The sequence below is a fragment of the Juglans microcarpa x Juglans regia genome, chromosome 2D, assembly GCF_004785595.1.
Source record: "Juglans microcarpa x Juglans regia isolate MS1-56 chromosome 2D, Jm3101_v1.0, whole genome shotgun sequence".
In the NCBI taxonomy this organism is placed as follows: domain Eukaryota; kingdom Viridiplantae; phylum Streptophyta; class Magnoliopsida; order Fagales; family Juglandaceae; genus Juglans; species Juglans microcarpa x Juglans regia.
In genome coordinates, this window is record NC_054596.1 from 40,904,319 (window position 1) to 40,928,266 (window position 23,948).

A 23,948-nucleotide genomic window follows, 5' to 3' on the forward strand; every position below is an offset into this window, starting at 1 on the left:
CGGCACCTCTAAAATTTTATTAGAATAAAAAAAACTAACCAACCAATTAAAACCAAACATTTGGCAAATCCAATTTCTCCAGTTTCAAAGACCCTCTAAGAAATAGCCGTACACCCTTTTACACCCAACTTAGCAAGAAAATCTATCGACGAATTTCCTTCAGGCGCAATAAACATAATTAACGTTAACATCCAAATTGGGTTTGCCAATTGTTAATTCGTTATAAATACTCTTTTTTTAGTGATTATACTTAATTTGGAAAAAAGACATCATCTATATAACACTCCAAACAAGATATCCATACAAAAAAAATTCATTTCAAAAGCAAAAAAGTTAATATTGCAAAAGGACGTTATCATCATGGGAATTATGCTGTGAATATATCATGTCCAGCTACGTGATCTCCACGGTACTGTTGCCAAAAGGCGATCATGTCTATGCAATTTCAAGTGAAAAATAATAAAATAAAAAAGCCTATATATATATATATATATATATATATATATAGCAGCTCCGAGCATGCGAAAGGGTCATCTTTATAATTTTCAAGATATAATATATATGGGATTACGAATGGGAGAATTTGTGAAGGTTGTTATTTAATTTAAACTTTGTGAGTCTATAATTGCATTATTAATATTTGTGATCCAGCCAAGAACATTCCACCCCTCTTAATTCTTTCTTTGTTTCTAGCACTTCAACGTCTTAATTAGTTTAGTATCTTTCCATATTAATCCCTGACAGCCTGCACTTACGCTTGCTATTATGAACATTGAAAGTGCAATTGAAGAGTGGCTGCAAGTTTGGTCCAATAAATGTATGTAAGAAAGTGTGTAAGGATGTTTGAGGCATCCAAGTTTAAAGTCTACCCCAATATTTCTGCTGTCTGGGCTGCATTTCATGTAAATTCAGGCTCACGAATCGGGGACCTAGCTGGCCTGGTTTATGTTTTGGTCGAGTTTGTACCTCTTGTTATCTCTGATACTTTTCTTTTTTGTTTTTTCTAGCAAGACAATAATACACCAAATTAAATAGAATCAGACTAGCTAATTTGGAATTCCTAGATTTCTCGTTTAAATTTTAAGGGCATAAAGTGAGAGAGAGATAAACATAAAGTGTATCTTACAACATTTATGGCTGCCCGTGAATTTTTATGGACAACATTAAATATTCAAATAAATACCATCGTGCTTTAATTGTATTTACATAACCACATATATAGGATCATCATCCTAATTAATTTCAAGCAATGGTGAAATATCTGATCAACACTGTTGAATGCGGTTTGCATGCAGGAAGATACGATATATTTGGGAGTAGCAATGGTACTGAAGATGTTGAACAAGACATGTAGAAAGTACTACATATCGGATTATCATATATATCAGTGATGAGTACTGCAATTTCGATCTTTTAGTTGAAAGTAAAATAGTATTATTATAGCAGTAGTACTACTTGTTCATGGTGGCGTGTTAGGCTCTGATTCCAATATTTGGGGTTTGAAAGCATAGGAATGTTGACTGAAATAGAAAAAAAAGGCAATGATATATATTGCAATTGAACAAACATTATGCCATTTATCTACCTAATCCATTGCTAGCTCGACCAAGAAAACGTACCAAACCGACCGCCAAAATTCTTTGCATTCATTGTATGTTCTTATGAAATACGGATTCTCATAGACTAACCAAAGCAAACTAAATTAGAGCCACTCAACAGATATTATGCCCCATTAAAGCCCTTATGGATAAAAAATACTTTTGCAGGTTTTGAAACATATTCTGTGGAAGTAATGGCTTACTAACCCTATTGTTACTTGGGCTTGTCGGCCTGGACTGCTTGACGTCCTGCATGCGACTCGCAAAACTGTATGTGGAGCTTCTACTTGACCTCTGAACGAATACAAAAAGGCCAAAAGTACTGATGAAGCTTGATGCCTACCTTATTCTGGTCTGCTCCAGATTTTTGGAATAAATTCACGACTTTTGATTCTATATATTATATATGAAAATAAAAAAGTTTCGGGATCAGTCCATTTTGATGAAGAATAAAACAGATGGTCACGATCTCTTGGCGTTATGGTTGTTTCTGTAATCTGGCGAGAGTAGATCGATCTCATTTTGAGCTATAAAAATAGAGGGTCAAGAGTACTTGCTCCTTGCAATTAACTAGTGCTCATGACCCCATTCATGAAGCAACGCGAGGGTCAATATTGTCTTCCACATGCAACAATGAAACTCTGGACAGAGAATTCTGGAGGCACTTGGAGATCAATGGTCTTTATTTTGTTGATTCTCATGGCAAAAACTCTCGCGGCTGCAAGGCCCTTGGATCATGATCATTTGAAGCAAGTTGGTGATATATCGGTAATGAAAGCTGCCCGAATTAATAGTAAAGGCCCTATCCCGCCTTCTGCTCCTTCTGCTTGCACTGATAAGGAACACATGTACAGGCCGGGGAGCCCGCGTGGCTTTGGATACTGCCCGCCCAATCATGCCTAAAGCTTGCTGCTTATACATGCTACATATTGTGCATTAATACGTTTCTGAGTGCGTAGCATCTAAGATAAATATGTAAGAAACGCGTGCATGCATGTTTAAGAAGTAGACAATGCGATCTGGCCGGAAGTACTGAATATATATAATTCGCTTTCATATAAGTTAATTTCTGCTCTCTTAATATTGCTATAGATCTAGAAAGTGTTATCTTTCGGAAGATATAAATAGTGCTATTTTTTTTTCTTGATTCTAGCTCGTGGGCAATTAGTTGAAGTTGATCTTATAATATCATTCCGTTCGAAGGAAAATGTGAAAAGAATGAATGAAAATTTGAAAGTTTTTCAAAATGATATATGGGATTTAGATCAATGTGATATTCCATTTCATTCATTCGAGTCCTATCGATCGGTTATTGGACGAGTAGTATATTTAAAAAGTTAGGAAATTAGAGTATATAGTACTAGTCGACAGAAGTTCATATGATACTGGGGCAAGCTGGTATAGTACTTGTAATATTAACATAATGGTAATTAATAGCAATATAAAGAGTATCGGAGATGGTATAAGAAGAGATCAGATACTGTTGATGGAACTTTACAATTGCATTCTTCTCTCGTAAAATTTGAAACCTGGTATTTGGATGCCTAAGTCAATTAGTTCATAGAATGTTTTAAATTTGTGAGTGAATTAATATACCATTTATAGTTAATATACAAATTTATACCTTACTATATATATATATATATATATATATATATATATATATATATATATATCAAAATTAAAATTGTTTCTTCTACACTTTTCGCCTAAACCTAGGGACGAGGCCAAGGGTTCCCCAAGGCTCTGACCCAACAAAAAAAATTATATATATATATATATGTTTAATTTGTATATTTCTCTAAATTTTTTATATTTTTGGTCTTGTTGATCTTGTCCACAACTAATAATTAGCACTGGTCAATACTCTTAAACGGCCAGTCTTATGGGGTGCTTGCAAATTTTCAACAATTTTCTAATATATAATAGATCTTTTTAATATATCATCACATTAGAGTTTGGTATCATTTAAAGTCTTATGATAATACATTTAGTTTTCCTATTTTAGTTCAATAAATTAAATTAAAATATAATATTAAAAAAACTCCAAATTTACTGCATAGCTGGCTATATAATATGCAATTGTGCTAGATAAAAACTTTTAAATGTATGACGTTACTGCTATAAATTATTTAGCAAAATATAAACTTAGTGTATGGTTTATATATATGTATATATGTGGATGATATGGTGATTTTTGCTAATGGTGGTAAGTGGTCTGTTAAGGTGATTAAAGACATTCTTAATATCTATGCTTGCTAGTCTGGACAAGTACTCAATGAAGATAAGTCTTCCATCTTTTTTTCTTCCAAGATTTCGTCTTCTAGATGATGAGAAATTTTGAGTATTACAAGTTTTACTGCAGGAAACTTTCCGATAAAATATTTGGGTGTTCCTATAATTACTGGTCGTATGAAGATTCTATATTTAGAGGATTTGTTGATGAAAATTCGAAAGAAAATAGAGGGATGAAAGGTTCAGTTTCTATCTTCAGGGGCTCGACTAATTCTCTTAAAACATGTGTTATCAAGTCTGCCGATTCATTTGTTAGCTATTTTACACGCTCCGAAGTCGGTATTTGCTATGATTAATCGACTGTTTAGCACTTTCTTTTGAGGTTCAATTAAGGGGAAACCAAAAAATAAATGGGTGAAATGGGAGTCATTATGTAAACCAGTTGATGAGGGAGGTGTTGGCCTACGAAATCTTATGGATGTTCAAAAATATCTACACTTTAAATTTGTTTGGAAAATTCTTAGTGAAAACTTTTTGTAGGCAAATTTTTTCAAGGCCAAGTATGTAAAGGACCAACATATTTCATTAGTGAATTCTTTCTTGAAGAGAATTGTGGCTCTTATTATGTTTGTGCTTAGTCGATCTACCTATATTGTAAGAGAAGGTAATCTCTCCTTTTGGCGAGACAATTGGTTGGAAACTGGACCGATATGTGATGAGTGTAGCATCATTGATGTTCCGACTCTGAAAATAAAGGAATGCATGGTGGAGAATAGTTGGGATGTAGATTTCTTACAGGTTCTCACTTCCTCTGCTTGGGATTTGGTGCGTGTCGTAGCTCCAAAATGGCAGTGGTCCAAATGGATATGGCATACGGCTTTACCAAAGAAATTTTTCATTGTAATGTGGAAAGCTTTTTCACATAGATTGAGTGTCGATGATTAAATATAGTGTATCGGTATTCCGGTGGTCTCTAAGTGTGAATGTTGCATAGAGGGATTAATTGAAGATTTAAATCATGTTTTATATGGAGGTAAAATGGCAGACTTGCTCGAATTTTTTAGGATTTCCTTTTGTATCAAATCATTCTTGGTATCAATCAGTGGAAGCTTGATTTCGGAGAACTAAGAAATCCTCACAGGTGGGCAATTTGATTGGCTTAGTTCCAGCGATTTTAACGTGGAGCTTGTGGTCATGAAGGTGTACTGCTCGAATGTAAGGACGTAAGGAGCCGTTTGATGTTTAATGGTATAAAGTTAAATATTGGATTGCCTGGGTAGCTAGCCGTTTCTGAGCTTCTAACTGTTTGGACAAGAGGGACATTTCTATTTTGCAAGGACTGAAGTTACCGATGGATTCTTCCCTTCCAAAGCAAGTGTGTGCAATCTCTTGGCATAAGCCAAGTCCTGAATGGTTTAAATTGAAAGTGGAAGGGAGTAGCCTTAATAATCTTGGAGAATCTGGTGATGGTGGTGTGTTAAGAAATCATGATGGAAAGCTGCAATTTGCATTTACAGAATATACTGGTATTGGTTCGAATAATAGGGTGGAGCTGATGGTGTTCTTACTTGGTTTGCGACGCTGTAAACTGTATGGTTTTAACAATGTTATACTTGAACTAGACTCCCTTTTGATAGTTAACTGGTTGAAGGAAGATCGCTGTAATGTTTGGTACTTGGAAGATTTTTGGGAGGAGATTTGCAGTCTTCTAAGGGACTTGAATGTGCAATTTCAACATGTCTTTAGGGAGGGCAACTCTGCAGTAGACTGGCTTGCACAATTGGGTAGTAGAGGTTGCACCGATGAGTTTTCGAATGAAAATTTTCCTCATTTGCTGAAAGGCATCTTGCGAATTGATCGACGTGGCTTGAATTTGAGAATTTGCTCTTGACGTTGGTACACGGTCTTGTACACGGTCTTCATTGACGTTGTTGCTAGTTACACGGGTTTGTTGGATTTTTTTTGTGCTTGGTATTATTCTTTCAATTTTTATGCAATAAGCTTAGAAATAAGGTTATTTTATTGGAATATCTTGTAACAATAATATTCTTTTGTCATAAGTGAGGGTTTTTTCAATAAAGTCTAGGCGTTGCCTAGTTTCATAAAAATATATAAATATATATATATTACCCCTTTTTATAATTCCTATATAGATTGTTTCCATATTTCAACATCTTTTCTTAATTGCAATATATAAAATGCAATAAGCAATTATGCTAGATAAAAACTTTTAAATATATGACGTTACTGCTATATATTATTTAGAAAAATACAAACTTAGTTTATTATTTATATATATTACCCCTTCTTATAATTCTTATATATATATATATATATATATACTGTTTCCATATTTCAACTTCTTTGCTTAATTGCAATATATAAAAAGTTTAGATATAAATTACTGGAATTCATGGCAGAGGAATGCAATTTTGAAATTTAATTTTTATCTTTATTTTTTACTCTGTTTTTTTTTTTTATCAATTTATTAAAGGTGTTCCTTAAAATTTTCAATTCAACTATTTATTCTAGACTTAAAAGTATCCGACTCTTCCAAATTTATAATCCTGACTTTGTCCCTGCTTAAACCCTTGATAAAAATGATTTTGTATTGGTTTAAAATGTGCGAGTCCCATATAGACTCTTTAGAAAGAAAATAGGACCATATAAATTAAAAATCAATTATTAATAATTGGTCCTACCTTTTTTTGAGGACATGTACAGATCAACTTACGCCATCCTAAACCTATATTTAGCATTAATCATCCTCCGTAAATATTGGACTACCGTGAAGTTAGCTAAAGTCAAAAGCTTTGTTTTAATAGTATAAGAGAAATGTTACTTATCTTTCTCACACTATACATCAACATATAATTTGTTATTTTTAATATATATGTCAAAGTCATATGGGTAGCACTCTAGGATGTACGTCTATATTTTCTCCTAACTTTTCTTGATTGCCTCTCTATCCAAAGATGACTTGCAAAGAAATAAAGAGACCAATATACGATATTTGATCCACCCAAAAGAAGACGAGAGAAAAATACATAAACTACATCGTAATTGCTTGGAAATTTCAGAGTTATAATGCCGAAATTAAAATTTTATCAGAAATTACGAATTGCATAGTAAATGGGGTTTGGACTTTGGAGTTTTGTCTTTTTCCCTAAAAAATAAAATATTGCACAAAAGCAGCATCAATCCATCTGTTTTCCGATATTTTTCGCCCTTCATATTTAAAAGTGAAATAAGAAGAGGAAAAGTTCCAAGAATCAAGACACCTCCCAAGGCTCCTCGCGTGCTGAGAGGCTTACGAGGGCAATTGCGGGCGTGTACTTTGTCTTTTGTAGTTATACCCAGAAACACATCAGTTTTGCAGGGCATATAATAACAGAGTACGGTAGGTAGCTGTTATGATGTCAAGGCCATGGACCATGGTCGAAAGCTTGAATCAATAAAAACGTTTGAATTCCAAACTATCATAAAGAGCAAACTAATATAGGAAAGAACAAAAGAATTAAAACATTTACATCATGTTTTATATCTTCTCTTAAAAACTAATATGTTTAATATAGCTTAACGTTATAAACGAAAACAATCATAACTTAACAATACAATAGTTGTTAAGGTATAAAATAAATAATAAAATCTATCTCTTCTCACCGATTTAAATTTTTCAGTTGCAGTCTCCGTTACCAAGTTTGGGAATGAAAGTGCAAGGATTAGGAGCAGAGGGTGGTACCGGTCCTTTACTTTGTGGAAATAACACCTTATAATCTGAACTAATTGTTGTTGATTTCTGGTTATCCAAAAGCCTTGCAGCCTCAATATGCTTGGTGGTAATTAGAATGAAGGAAACAATAATCACCACCTTTGCAGCATTGAAAATACTTTCCTTTTCATAGAACATGGTTTGAGCTGAAGATGGATGTGTATCTATCTGAATGAAGATCTGATCTCTTTTTCACTAATAAGAGGTAGTAGGTTTTAGAGCACCACTGTTGAAGAAATAAAGTGGGAGATGTACTTGGGATTTCCCGGATTATATAGCTTGACAGGGAAGAAGTGAAAATGTTGTAAAGAATCAAGGAAAAACAAGTGCAAGAACACCACAATTGCGTGCCCATATATGCATATTAAGAATAAGAGTACTGCCTGATATGAACTTTTAGGCTGGAAAGTGTGTGCTGCATGCGCGCAACTACTTGTATGGTCAGTTTGCAACTTCTTGGCGAGTCCTTGGTTGACGCATGCAGGAGGAGGTCTTGACTTCTTGATGTTAGAGCCAAAACTACGCTTTTGCATAACAAATTACAAACAAAACAAAAGATTTTCTGTATGCTTAATGTAGATGCAAGACATTCCTCTAGTTGACTTTGTCACCAATCCGTCAAAGGAGGAGATTGTAGATGTAAAGTTTGGCTAGGACTAGGTGACTAAGTTGATAAGTTTGTATAGGATCAGGTGATTAAAATGATAGAGTTTATCTTATCAATAAGTTTGAATTTAAATGAATGTAAAATAATTGTTGACTTTATTTTAAACAACATTAAGTTTATCTAGGAGTCTTTAAGGTTGGTTAGATAAGTCAGCAACATGAAATTCGAATTCAAAAAGATCTGCAATTATTCAGAACAGAAGTTGAATACAGTCTAGTAACTACAGAGAAGAGTTACCGCGATATGTCAGCAATCCGTCAGGAGACGTCTTCGCGACAGATTCTGCCCGTCAGTAGAATTCTACTTCAACTGGGACTATTTTCAGATTATTTATTTAAAGGATCCTACTGTTTAGAATCCATAGAAATTCAGATCTACATATTTTCTAGAGCACTTTCTAGTGCATTGTTCGGTGAGAAAATTCCTCAGGGAATTTTCATATTTGTGATCTCTCTTTGAGTGTGATCGTACTTCGTGTGTGGATGATCGTGTGATTGAATTTCAGTCCCTAGAGTTCTAGGAGGAAAGATAATATTTGAAGATCGCCAGAGGTTCTGGCTGCTACTGCGGTAGAAAACAAACGTGTCATTTGTTTGGGCAAGTAAGAGAGTCAAGTTACAAAAGTTTTGTAATTGATGAGTACTTGTAATTGATTTTCAAATAATAAGATTGACTTTTTTGAGTTTGGCTGCCCCGTAGGGTTTTACTTTTAAAAAGTTCTTTAAAGGGTTTTCCTTCGATACAAATCTTAGTGTTATGCAATTTATTTATTTTATGTTATTATTTAATTATTAAATTAATTGCATGCTTGAATACTAATCAATTTGTTGAGTGAATTGGTAGATATTTTCGCTGCATTACAGGAATACTTGAATAATTTCACTTAATCTCTTCTCTACCGACCTCAAGCACTCATCCCCCAATGACAGATTATTACAATGATGACAGCAAATCACAAGGAAAATTAATCAATCCCTGCATTTACACGTTTCTTTAAATGGAAAAGTGGGGAGCAGGCGGATCACTGCAATGAAGAGGTGAGGGGCATTTGCAGTTCACACAAACTTAGCCATAAACATATAATCGATGCAATTAGATGGATTATCTTTGATTATCAATTACGAACAGAGGTTGCTGATGGTGCAGAAAACATCAAATTTTGCAGTCGAAATCGGTTCTATTAGATCTGGTGGGTTTTGACTTTTTGTTAATATTAAATTTGGTGGATAAATTAGATCGTAGACAATGTTGCAGTTTGTGTCCTGAATTTAGAGAGCATGTGGTCCACATGCATGGGTTTGCCGGGCCATAAACTTCAGCATATTTTCTTGTCTGTCCATTCCGCATTTCAAAATGCCTTTCACATAGCTTCCACGAAATTGTATACAATTTGCATGCCACTTATCTGAAATCTTGTTCTCATCGTACCAAAAAAGGAGAGAAAAGAATCCCAAAAAACCAAATGATATCGTACTATATCATCTCATCTCACTTTATCATTATAATTTTTTTAAATTTCTACACAAAATAAAATAAATAATTTAATTTTTTTAAATTTAAAAATAAAATAATATTAAAAAATATATTATAACAATATTTTATTTAACTTTTTAATTTTAATCTTATTTTATCTTATCTCATCTCATCTAAGAAAACAAACGAGCTTTAGTTAGCATGTTCTGTCTCTCTCTGTTTTTTTTACAAGAACATTTTACACTTTTAAAAGGTACAAAGTGTATGTTTTTTAAGAACTTGAAGATGCAATATGCTAGTTTTTGTTCTGGAGTGCAAAGTGGAAAAATCATCAGTAGTTAAAGGGTGCAAAGCGTATTTATCATTCTTTTTTTCTATTTTTTTATTTCATGATTTTCACGAGTCACGCATTTTATGTAATCACAATCCTTTAACACCTTAATGAAAGTTGTCATTTGAATCCTATTTTCGTGTAATTTCCTTGTCGTTAAGCTCGAAGTGCCATGAGGGGTCTTAATCCATTGAATTATGAAATCCGAAAACAAAATGGTAAATCTACTTGAAAAAAATTTATAAAAAGTTTAATATTGATATTCTAAAAATTATGAATTTTGATTTGAATTAAAAAAAAAAACTAACAAAATAAATATTAAAAATAAAATTATAAGCAAAGTTTAAATTAAAAACAGTGCTCAGTGAGTGTACACACTTAAAAAGAAAATGTTACTTTGATATCTAATTTTGACAATTCTTATATTTTAATTTTTTTGAAATTTTTTTATTTAATAATTAAAGAAGTAATTATTTGTATATTGATATATAAATAAAAAAATTTAAAAAAATAAAAAAATAAATTTACATTAGGCCGCATGCCCAACTGTCAATTCTGGGCGGCGAATTTGTGCTAGGCTGGTGCCGCCCAGCACTACTCCACTCTAAAATGTCAACCGCAATATTAAAATAACTAAACACAGAATATTCTTCCGACTTTCCTAATTGCCCATAATCTCAAAACACGTGTTTTCTTGGACACGGTACCAACGCTGACAGTAGGAAACTATTTTCATTTTGTTTATTATATATATGAGGAGAATATCGTTTTGAATGTTGTAGAAATTGCGGTGATTGGATTGCAATCGCAATGTGAATGCAAGACTCATCATGCTCTTCTGTATATTAGGAGGCAGCTAACACCGTACGAACGGGGCTTGAGACGGCTTGAAGAAAGAGGAGATGCAGTAGAAAGAGGGAGACGTTGCATTGAACTCTAATTCATAATAAATTTTGCATCAAAGACTCATAAATGTCAGTTTTAGTGTGAACCACGTATATCATTATCTTATTTATTTTTAGATATTTATTCAAGAAAAATAATGTTAGATATAATTATAAATGGTATAAATATTACATTATTTTTGAAAAAAATAAAAAAATTCACGATAAAAAATGTAATTTTTTTATATGAATCTTATATTTATTATTTTTTTTTAAAAAAATTGTGTAACACTTGCAAATTTTATAATTTCTCTATATTAAATAAATGCAAATACTCATGTTAAATACGTCGGAACTGAAAATGAGTATGACACGTGATACAATAAATAGGCACGGCCATCAAAAGTCATACAGAATCGGTGAGTAATTAATGACTTTCCCTTTGGTATTTTCAGCATTTTGTCGACAAAGTTGGAGTTGCCTTGGCTAGCCGTCAGTACTCTCAGATAATTTCTTGGATATATATATATATATATATATATATATATATATATATATATATCCATTTCACGCATTCACGATGCCTTCCACATAGCTTCCACGAAAACGTCTGTAATTTTCATGCCACTGAAAGGGACAAGAAAGGTTAAAACAAAAGGATGATATTAATTGCATAAAATCAGCGTCATCATCAATTGCTATAAAATTAGCATTTCATAATTTTAGCACACTTAGTTATCTTTTTCTTGTCTTTTATTTCATAATTTAAATAATTCATGCATTCTATATAATCACTATCTCTAGATCACCGTTCAAGTTTCGAAATAAAATCATTTCATTTTATATAGAATAGAAGTATAAAATACAAATTAGTATTTTAGTTGTTATGTACTTATAACGATGATGACATTAATAAATGAAATTATCAAAATATCGATATTTTATAACAAGCTGGTGATCATAATCATAATCCTAATACAAATTTTATACTAAAATAAATAGAAACTGATCATTCCTGGTGATTGCTTGGAGCCTAATTGGATGATGAAAAGGTGAGTAACAGTAACATTGGAGTGGACTTTTTTTAGCATTTTTTTTTTTTTTTTTTTTGACAATGGCATGACCCAGAAAATTTTATACCAAATAGAATATACTTTGGACGTCCTTTTATATTTAAGCTACATGTACCACTTTTAAGTACTGAGGGTTGGTTTATGAGATGAGTTGAGGTAGTTTTAGATAAAAATTAAAAATTTAATAAAATATTATTAGAATATTATTTTTTAATATTATTATTGTTTTGAGATTTAAAAAATTAAATTATTTATTATATTTTGTATAAAAATTTAAAAAAAATATATGATGAGATGTAATAATAATTTTAATCATGGCATCTCATTTTGCATTACCGTGTCTGCATTAAAAAGTCAAAATAAAATGACATCATTCTTTCTTAACAATATAAAAATTGGTAAAGGAATCGTGTATATATTTATATAAAAGCTCCCAAACTAATTTCAATTTGCAATCACCCCCTCAAATTATTAAAAAATTGTAACCACTCTTTTATTAGAAAGATGACAAATAATCTTTGTAAAAAAGTGTTTAAATTTGAAGTTTTTTTTTTTTAAAAAAAAAAAGAATGATTTTTTTTTTAATAAGAACTTAAGAGGACTTAAGTTCGGCTGCCAATGCGGCAGTTGACTATTTTTTTTTTTTGTCATTATTTTTAATAATTATTTATGCTTAGCTTAATTAGTGGATTTTCCACATAGATCTCTTTAGAAATTGACGGGGCAAATGCCACGTTAATTAGCAGTTTGTTCAGAATATGTTGTCAAATATATATATATATATATATATATATATATATATATATATAACGTTGTAGCAACATGGAAATAATTGGAAACATGAGGCGAAATTAGACTTCATGCTATGGGGTATGTATATTAATTGGTAACTAAAAGCATACGAAGCTTTCCAGAAAACTTCTGAGATAGAGGCCAGCAGGCGCGCGGGAGCAAGAACGAACACAATTATTTTCAGCGTGGAAATAAGATAGCAACTTCCCTTTTTCCAGCTAGAAATAATGGAACCTAGTGAAATGTCAGTACTACATCCTTTTCTGGAACTTGTTCATCCACAAGCTCTATACAGGAGCACGAAACCCATTAATTTTCAGTGTGGAAATAAGATAGCCAATGTCCCTACATAGTTACCTTTTCCCAGAAATAATGTGACATTTTCACACAACATATTCCTTATTATCACACGAACTTATCCATCAACAAGATGTATATATAAATACCAGATCAAGTTGATCCTTTCAACCAAGCCTGTAAAGCCCAAGTTGCTCTTACGTACAATTTTCTAGCAATCTTCCTTCCATTTCTTCATTGGACAATGTATTCTCGTAGAAGAAACCTTTCCAAAAACACTGTCAGGAAAGTGTTGGTAGTAGTTCTTGTGATCTTCATTTTCATAATCAAGCCTCTTGGGGCCGCGAGGATATTGGGTTGTACCGAAGCGACGTACAGGCAACGTCCTCCGGTGCCGCGTTCAGCGCCTAAGGTTGCACCCACCTCCCGACAGCTGAAAAACAGTGCCGCGACAAGCTGCTGTGATCAAAATGGTTCATTAGTTGCTAACAACGAGAGTCCTATTATTCAACATTCTGTATTTTCTCTTGATGTCTAGTTTTAGCTGACAAGCTACTTGATTGTAAACTTTAAATCGGTGTAAAGCTTTTGTCATGTTACATTAATGTCATTATTTAAAATTAATGTGTTATCTTCATCTGGTTTCATCCGTGGATACCACTAAGCATAGCTCAAGGATATGGAATGAAGTTCAAAGCAAACATTAAATCCTAAATTTAAGCAGACGTATGAACATGCTCTTTTATCAGAGGAGACAAATAATCTACTTTCTTAAATAAGAAGCTGAAAACTCTAATTAAAGGTATTGGCATGTCTAGATTAAAGATCTTTTTATATACTTGTTGGACCTCGAAGATCTCAAGAGGTAGATAGACAGATACGTATGTCCCAGTCCTACAATATTTATTTAACATTTAATATTACTGAACAAATTTGCAGGACCACCATAAGTTAGGTCTTATGTATAGTGAGTTGAGATGAAATGAATTGAGAATCGAGATGAAAGTTAAAAGTTGAATAAAATATTATTAGAATATTATTTTTTTAATTATTATTATTATTTTAAAATTTGAAAAAATTAAACTGTTTATTATATTTTATGCGAGAATTTGTAAAAATTATAATGATGAGATAAAATGGAATGAAATGGATTGATAGTATTTCTTAATCTAAACCTAATCTCAATACGTTTATCCCTCTTTTACTTGAAATTTTCAAATTGGAATACAAAATTAAACAGAATGTTTTTCTACATAGCACACTCACACATCCTATGGAATAATAATACATTTGCGATCAAGATTTCCTATAATTTTTTGTCTAATCATTTCAATATAGTGAACTATATATATTGCGTCTATCTCTCTTCAAATTATATAAAGGGTTAAAAGTAAAAATTAAAATTAAAAAAAAAAACTGTAGGAAATCTCAATCCTTCTATATAGACTTATGTTTTGCACTTAATATATATAATACCCATTTTAATTGAAATTTGCGAAAATACAATTCTGAACATCTCAGGACTCAGTGTCATCTTTACCATAACAGAAAAATAAATTAATTAGTCATTAATAAAAACAAAATTAAATAAAGTAAAATAAGAAAAGGAAAAGACATATGGGTCTAGCACGAGAGAATTAACTGGGGGATGATAAGGTTTCAGATCTGAGGTCGAAACCGAACGGCTTATCTTGTGTGTTGCGGCAGTCAGATGAGACTGGAGGATCTTGAAGCTGATCTCGAAAAAAAAGGGAAAGCCCAAAGCCCCACGTTAATTCTCAGGTAAAATCTATTGCTCCAAGTTTTTACCTTTAAGAGTCTTGGAAAGTGGAAACTACCTACATCTTTGAAACGAACTGATCAGTTTTGGTATTTGGATCTTCTCAAATATCTGCTCCGTGTCTGGTGTCCTGAAATTTGTTGGTATTCTTTGTTGTACTTCTGCATCTAAGTGCGAATTGAGCTTAAGAGGGAACTGATTGGTTTTTCGAAGACGTAATTTGAAAGATCTGCTGCGTGGGTCGAGTTTCTGAAATATTCTTGGATTCGGTATGGGGTTTTAATTTGAGAAGATGTTTAGCTTTAGAAGAAACTGATTGTTTTTGAGTTCAAAAATCTTCCATTTGGGTTGATCTGGATTCGGATATTTGTTTGATCTAAGTGAAATGTTTGTGTAATTTATCTTATAGATTTTTCTTTAGGAGGCCTTCGTGTAGTTAATCAATTGGCTGCTCTTGAGTTCTCTGAAGCTTCTTTTAGCTAATTTGAGAGTTTTGGTGGGAGGGGGGGTTTTCATAGGATAACTTTTGTAGGGGAAAGATGGCCGAGAAATTTTGGTTAAATGAAGAAGACAGAGCCATGATGGAGTCAGTATTGGGTACAGAAGCATGTGAGTTCTTGGTTGCATCAGCTTCTGAAAATGTGATATCAAATTTAGTTACGCCGTCTGGTGATTTGGGTGTGCAGCAGGGCTTGTCCCAGCTTGTAAGACGGTCCGATTGGAACTATGCAGTTTTCTGGAGGGTTGTGAGCTTGAAGTCTGGTAGTTCTGCCCTGATATGGGGTGATGGACACTTCTGTGACCCAAAAGGTGGGGCAGCTGGAGACAGGAACAGAGGTGAGGATAACAATTTGGATGGAGTTGGGAGGAAAGAGGAGGTGAAGAAGCTGGTGCTTCAGAAGCTTCATGCTTCTTTTGGTAGGTCAGACGAGGAGAACTTTGCAGCAAGGCTGAATGGAGTATCTGATGTGGAGATGTTCTACCTCACCTCGATGTATTTTACATTTCGATGTGATTCCTCACGTGGACTTGGGGAGTCATATATTTCTGGTAAATCAATTTGGGCTTCAGATTTGCCTAGTTGTTTACGTCATTATCAGCAGAGGTCATTTCTAGCAAGGGCAGCTGGGTTCCAAACTGTGGTGTTTGTACCTGTGAAATCTGGAGTTGTAGAGTTTGGTTCGATAAAATCGATTCCGGAAGAACAGAATACTGTGGACATGGTTAAAACTATTTTTGGGGAATCTAATTCTGCACAGTCAAGGGTGCTTCCAAAGATTTTTGGACATGAACTTAGTCTGGGTGGTACAAAATCCTGCTCAGTCAATATTAATTTTTCCCCAAAGGTGGAAGATGATTCAGGTTTTACTCCAGACTCTTTTGATGTGCAAACAAGAGGTACCAATACTATTTATGGAAATTCTTCTAATGGATGTCAAAGTGATGATAATGAAGCAAAACTGTTTCCACGGTTGAACCAAATGGTAGTTGGGGGTTTTAATCCACAAACAATAGTTTCTAGCATGGAGATTGCTAAGGATGACTCATCATCTCAGCCTGATGAGCGGAAACCCAGAAAGAGAGGGAGAAAGCCTGCGAATGGTAGAGAAGAACCATTGAACCATGTGGAAGCAGAGCGACAGAGGCGCGAGAAGCTTAATCAGAGATTCTATGCATTGAGAGCTGTTGTCCCGAATATATCTAAGATGGACAAGGCCTCTCTGCTTGGCGATGCCATTACCTATATCAACGATCTCCAGATGAAGATCAGGGTTTTGGAAACTGAAAAGGAGGTGGAAAAATCTAAGCATAAGCAGCTCTCTGCAACAGAGATTGATTTTCAGGCAAGACAAGAGGATTCAGTTGTGAGGATAGGCTGCCCACTGGATGCTCATCCGGTTTCTGGTGTCATCCAAGCGTTCAGGGAACATCAAATTGTAGCTCAAGATTCAAATGTTTCAACGGAGAATGGCAAGGTTATTCATACATTTTCCATTCGAACTCAAGGTGGTACTGCAGAGCAGTTGAAGGAGGAGCTGGTTGCTGCCCTTCTGAAGTGATGTGAACTCTTTAATTTAAGTTTCTGTCGGATGACTCGATGCTTTTCATAGAGAAAGTGATTCATGTTCTGATCAATGTTTTAAATTGCATGAAGGCCATGAATCATGTAGACTGGGGATTTAAGCAACAATTTCACTATGAAATATTTTCGATGCGAAATGATCACACCTCAGCTAAAGAGAACCGCTATCAGAGTATTGGGTATATATATAATCAAAAGCATTTTCTTGTAGCAACTTAGCAATTTGTTGGTTGAGAAATCTTTTATTTTCTTTTACCTCCACCTTGCCTTCCATGCATGCTCGAGCGTCTATTTAAGTTTTTTTTTTTTTTTTTTTGGGGGGGGGGGGGGGGGGGGGGGTTGGAAGCAATGTTTGCATGCTCGAGCGTCTATTTAAGTTTTTTTTTTTTTTTTTGTTGGGGGGGGGGGGGGGGGGGTTGGAAGCAATGTTTTGAATACCGTACCGGACGCCGTACCGGTCAAGGCACTGGAACGAAATATTTCGATACCGGTACCGTTTCGGGATAGTTGATATATAAATAAATTATATATATAAATATATATAAAAATTATATTCTAAAATAATAGTCTATATATAAATAAATTATATATAAATACATATATATAAAAATTATAAATAGTCTAATATGAATTGGGGGTTAAAAAATAAGCTTGTAGTTTGAAAAAACGAAAAAAAAAAAAAAAAAAACACAGGTCGAAATATCGGCCGGTATCGGCCGAAATATAGGCCGCTACAGGCCGAAATTCAGGCCGGTACGATCGGTACCGGCCGGTATTTTGGCTGGTACGGAACAGATGTAGTACCTGTACCGGTCGGATGGTCGAAATGAAAAATTTTGGCCGTACCGGTCGGTACGGTACGAAATTTAAAACACTTGTTGGAAGTTATTTCAAGTCATCTCAATTCATCTCATTACTATTTATTATTATTCATTAACTTTAACTCATAAATTTTACTACTATTTACAATCTATTTTATTATTATTTACAATTCATCTCAATTCATTTTCAAATCTAAACGACACGTTAGATTATGCTTGCCATGAAGAATAGCATTAATAGTGAGCTAATTAGCTCGAGGGTCTATTAGGTGTTTTTTTTTTTAAGAAGAAAATATTAGGTGTTTAACCTTGATGTCCAATTAAGATATGTAAAGAATATGTTTTTTTCTTTTACTTATCGAAAAGTAAAAAAGAAAAAGAACAAGAAAAAGATGCTGGGAAATGTCGTCTTTCAAAACGTAGTTTAATTTTCCGTTACGTGGCATTCATGCTTACAAAGAATTTGGCTATTGCTTGTCCAACAGTACTAGTACTACTTGCAGTCTTAATTAATGTGACACGTACAAATCTTTGACCCTGTATATTAATGAATGTTCCTTCCCCATGGCTTGCATTGCAACGAGATTAATTCGTCATAATCTCATACGCTTATAAGTATAGTAGTTTATTATGTGTGTATGTATGCATATATTGTTGACACTTCTCACGAAGGCCGTTCATGAGAATAAGTCTCTAGCTTCTTTAAGTTTATGAGCTCTTGAAGTGGTTCACTCTTATTATTCATCTCGTTCATAGAACGTTAGAATTGCCCTATAATAAATTGAACACGTGGGACACGTAATAACCAAAACTTGATGGAAGTTTCAGCTATAAATACTACGTTTAGTCCCCAAACTCATTCACTTAATCCCCTTCAGTCCTACACCATCTAAATAGAGTGGAGTCAAGTTTAGAAGTGTCAAACATCAGTGAGAAAGTGTAGCAAAACAGTGAGGAATATCAATGGCTGGAGGTACTGTTTATTTGGCATTAAACTTGTCGATTATGTTTTAAATGTTTATTCCGCATTATAGAATCGCCATTTAGCTAACATTTGGTATCAGAGCCCTGTTTTATCTCTGCCTTGGTATTTATAAAGTTGCTCTGTTCATTTCTGTTATTTGGCCGAAAGTTTTGAAAAGTTTTAAGTTTTGATTTTTGGATTTTTTTTTCGAAAGAAGTTTAGAAATCATGTGGAAATAGCTTTTCTAAACTTTCTGTGATTAAAAACGTGTTTTTTGATGTGAAAATGGTCCCAAAATTGTGATCTGCGAAACTGTCTGGAAGTTGAAGACGACCAAAACGACATGTAGTTTTCAGTTTTATTGAAAACAACATGTCATTTAGTGGGGAAGTCTTTCATTCAGTATTGATAAACGACACGTCGTTTAGTTGGGAGCCATTTTTTTAGTATGGAGATAAACGACATGCAGTTTTCTGTTTTGTTAAAAACAACATGTCGTTTAGTTGGGCCAACGTTCATTTAGTATAACGAAAAAATGACACATCGTTTATAAGTTTAATAAAACGATATGTCGAAATACAAACTGTTGGCGACATTAGCGAAAGGATTTTAGTACTCTCGAACCCGTCTCCCTCTAAACTCTCATTACAGTTTTGTCTCGAGGAGGTGGGAGCTTCGGCTCCTTCCTCCTCCTTCCCTCCCCCACCGTCCCCTCTGTGTAGTGCTCTATTTTTTGTGTTTGTTGTGTTTGCAGGCTAAATAAGGGAGAATCGTGAATCTTGGATGTCCGGCAATTATAGATCAGCACGCGCCTCTCTATGGCGTTGCCCAGTCGTCGATCTTCAAGTCTTCCGAAGGCGGCGCCAATCAGAGCGGCGAGTTGCTCGCACGCGTGGCCAAAAGATATCGGAGACTTTCGGCGAGTGGCTCTCTCGCGATGCCAGGAGGCCCTCTGCCATCATCACACGCGGCGCCACTAGGGTCTGTGAGTCCGGAACCTCCAAGATCGATTGACGGTTTCTCCCAGGGTGGCGTGTGTACTATTTTTACAGTGGTTTTTCCATTGTATTTTATTTTGTGTCCTGTTTTTCCTTTTTTTTTTGAAAAATAAAAAATTCAAAAATATTGTCCTTTCGGACCTTGGTCCGAACGGTGTGATGTCCCCTCTCCGCTTAGGCTGTATATGGGGTTGGTACACCCTACTCCGCATAGTTGGGGTATGGGTTTTGTCATTTGGTTACTCTCTGTCGATGACAGAGTTGTACACGACGGATCCTTTAGACTTAGGTCTTTAAAGACCTGTCGTTTGAACTAGACCAGTCAGCTACGAAAGTGTGCTGGGGAGCTATTAACGTATATAACTGACTTTTTAAAGTCAAATTTGTATGTTCTCTTTTATGAATGAAATGTGATCCCTTTTATAAAAAATAAAAAATAAAACGACATGTCATTTATATGGCCTGCTTTTCTTTTAAACAATGACGAAAATGACATGTCGTTTTCAATTTTAGAAAAATGACATGTCGTTTATATGAGTCAGTTTTTCAAAAAAAAAAAAAAAAATTTCCACTTTTATAGATGGTTTGAAAAGTGGGTTTTTGGGGCAATGCTCTTTGTGCTTATAATTGTTATGTTGTATATGCTTGTACTTTTTATTTGATTTAATTATATGCAATTTGGATAATTGTTATGCAAATTTATTTATTATGCTCATATTTAGTTTGCATGAATTGGTTAATTTTGCTCTATATTAATACATGCAATTTTTGGATGAGTATATTGTTAAAGGCATGAAATTAAATGTTATGCATAATATTATAGTTTTGATTATGTAATATTTATACTTATATTATGAGAATATCTTGTGCATAATAATAACATGTTAGTATTAGTTAAAATTATGTAATTCATAATATTAAGCTAGTCTTCTGCAATTTAATGTCTAGTAATCTATATAATTTTAATTAATTAGAGAGAATATCCACATCATCTTTAATTAAATAAAATTATATATTATGATTGTTTAGGATCATATAAAGAATATTAGACATTAATTGTAATTAATTATACTTAATATAATAAATTTTATCCCACAAGAATTTTTATTATATTTTTATTATTAATTAGGATAAAATATCAAGTTATTCATAACTTACCCACATGAATTATGAATTTAGGACATGATTTGATAGTTTTATCATAAAGTTTAATCTAAGATAGAATATATATCAAATTATAATCATAATATACCCTTAGAATTATGAATTAAGTAAATAATTTGATAAAATTATACCATAAAGAATGATTGAATCTACTTGAATTAAATTTTTGGCCCACAGGCAATTTTATGTCATTAGATTCAATTTTTAAGCATGATTTATATTGGTAAAACATGAAATTTTATTTAGGCCTCAGTTTTAACATAAGCATGTAATCTATAATTTTATGCAGTTGTACAACCTGTAAATTTCTCTGATATTCGTTATGATATCCCTGAACTTAAGGGAGATAAATATAAGGTTTGGAAGGAGAGAATTCTTCTTCATTTAGGGTGGATGGGCATAGGTTATGTTATTAGAAAAGACGAACCACTAGCAATCACTGATACCAGCACTGTAGCGAACATCGCGCTTTATGAGCGATGGGAGAGATCTAATCGCCTCAGCATGATGTTTATTAAGACTAGAATTTCTGCTGGTATTCGTGGTTCTGTCGATCAGCATGAAAAGATCCGAGACTTGCAAAAAGTTATTGATGAATAATTTGTCACTTCAGACAAGGTACTAGCAAGCACCCTAATCATGAAATTCTCATCCCTAAGGCTCACTAGTGTGAGAGGTGTGCGTGAGCACATCATGCAAATGAGGGACAATATGACTCAATTGAAGAAACTCGAGGTTGAAATATCGGAGTCCTTCCTGGTGCACTACATCCTGAATACCCTCCCGCATCAATATGGACCCTTCAAAATCTTAAATAATATACATAAGAATAAATGGTCAATTAATGAACTCATGATCATGTGTGTTCAAAAGGAAGGGAGACTGATGATGGAATAGGGTGAAAGTGCAATGCTGGAAACGCATGGAAATGGTAAATTTCAAGCCAATCAGAAAGGGAAAGGAAAAATACCTCCCCAAGCTGGTATCAAGAAAGATTCCAGGTGTTTTTTCTGTAAAAAGAAGGAACATATGAAGAAGAAATGCGCTAAATTTAAAAAATGGCTTACAGACAAAGGTAATCTAACGTCACTTGTTTGTTATGAATATAATATGGTTAATGTCAATATTAAAATATGGTAGATTGATTCTGGATCAACAATCCACATTTCGAATTCCTTGCAGGGTTTGCAAAACCTAAGGAAGCCAGTAGGAAGTGAGCAAATCATCTTATCAGGAAACAAGATGGGTTCGCATGTGGAAGCTATTGAAACTTACTATTTAATTTTAAGTAGTGATTTTGTTTTAAAGTTAGAAAAGACCTTTTATGTTCCAAGTTTCTCTATAAACTTTATTTCAGTTTCGATACTTGTACCTTTTCAATATTCCTTTAATTTTTTAAATTCATCATTCAATTTATTTTATAAATTTGATTGTGTTGGGAATGATACTTTGTCTAATGGTCTTCACTGCATTAATTTATAAAACAATGCCACTTATGATTCAATGCATGTTCACACTGGCACTAAAACATGTGTTATTAATGAGGATTCTTCTAAATTATGGCACCAAGGATTAGGTCATATCTTCGTAGATAGAATTAAAAGATTAGTAAATGAAGGGGTACTTAATACTCTGGATTTTACTGATTTTGAAACTTGTGTGGACAGCATAAAAGGAAAGCAGACCAACAAGTCAAAGAAAGGTGCCAATATGAATTCAAACATATTAGAGATCATACATATATGTAGTTCAGACATGAACTCACATGGTCAAAAATACTTTATCTCTTTTATAGATGATTACTCACGATATATGTATTTCTACATGGTTCATAACAAGAACGAAACATTAGATGCTTTTAAGATCTTTAAGGCTGAAGTAGAGAAATAATGCAGTAAGCAAATTAAGATCATGAGATCAGATAGATGTGGTGAATATTATGGTAGATACGCAGATGATGAACAAGCACCTGAGCTATTTGTAAAGTTTCTTCAAGAGCATGAGATTGTTGCTCAATACACTATGCTTGGTTCACCGGACCAGAATAGTGTGGCAGAAAGAAGAAACAAAACATTATTGGACATGGTGTGGGGTATGCTTAGCAGCTCCAATCTTCCTAAATCCTTGTAGGCTGAAACACTTAAAACGACAGTGTATATATTAAACTAAGTTCCAACCAAGACTGTTCTTAAAACGCCATTTGAATAATGGAAATGGTGGAAACTGAGTTTGCGACATATGCGGGTTTGCGGATGCCTGTCTGAGGTGAGAATTTATAATCCACAAGAGAAGAAACTAGACCCAAGGATCATTAGTGGGTATTTCACTGGATATGCTGAAAGGTCTAAAGGTTACAAATTTTATTGTCCATCTCACAGTACTAAGATTGTGGAATCAAGAAATGCAAAATTTCTTGAAAATGACTTGATCAATGGAAGCGATCAAACCAGGAACATAGTTTTTAAGAATGATCAATCAGAATCTCAATTTTCCACCTCAAGTGATAGATTGGTTATTATTTACAGCACCCCTCAAGCACAAATTGGTATTGAACAACCAATCATTGAAGTTTCACAAACTGCTGACAACATTCCAGTAGATCAGGTAGTTCAAGAGTTGCCAAGACCTTTTGAACAACAAGTTGAACCACATACTTCTCAGGAAGATGATGGTACAACATTAAGAAGATCTATTAGAGCAAAGAGATCAGCAATTCCAAATGATTATGTTGTGTATCTACAAGAATCTGACTATAATATTAGAGCCGAAAATGATATCGAGTTCTTTTCACAAGCCATGAGTTGCAAAGAATCAGAATTTTGGTACAATGCCATGAAGGAAGAGATGAATTTTATGAAGAGTAACGCAGTTTGAGATCTTGTTGAGTTGCCTAATGGTGTAAAAGTCATTTGATGTAAATGGGTCTTTAAGACTAAGAAAGACTCATTGGGCAACATTAAGAGATACAAGACAAGACTCGTTGCTAAGGGATTCACTCAGAAAGAAGGAATCGATT

At 33.7% G+C, this 23,948-nt stretch overlaps 2 protein-coding genes across 2 annotated transcripts; both read left to right on the forward strand.

Annotated features, from left to right (window-relative positions):
* Positions 1–5,184: 5,184 nt before the first annotated feature.
* On the forward strand, positions 5,185–5,724 carry LOC121249518. Its single transcript, XM_041148219.1, has one exon. The coding sequence runs from the start codon at positions 5,185–5,187 to the stop codon at positions 5,722–5,724; it is 540 nt and encodes a 179-aa protein (XP_041004153.1).
* A 9,008-nt stretch (positions 5,725–14,732) lies between these two features.
* Positions 14,733–17,195, forward strand: LOC121249166 (transcription factor bHLH3). Its single transcript, XM_041147871.1, has 2 exons — positions 14,733–14,904; positions 15,435–17,195. The coding sequence occupies exons 1-2, from the start codon at positions 14,834–14,836 to the stop codon at positions 16,960–16,962; spliced, it is 1,599 nt and encodes a 532-aa protein (XP_041003805.1). The 5' UTR covers positions 14,733–14,833; the 3' UTR covers positions 16,963–17,195.
* The last annotated feature ends 6,753 nt before the right edge of the window (positions 17,196–23,948 follow it).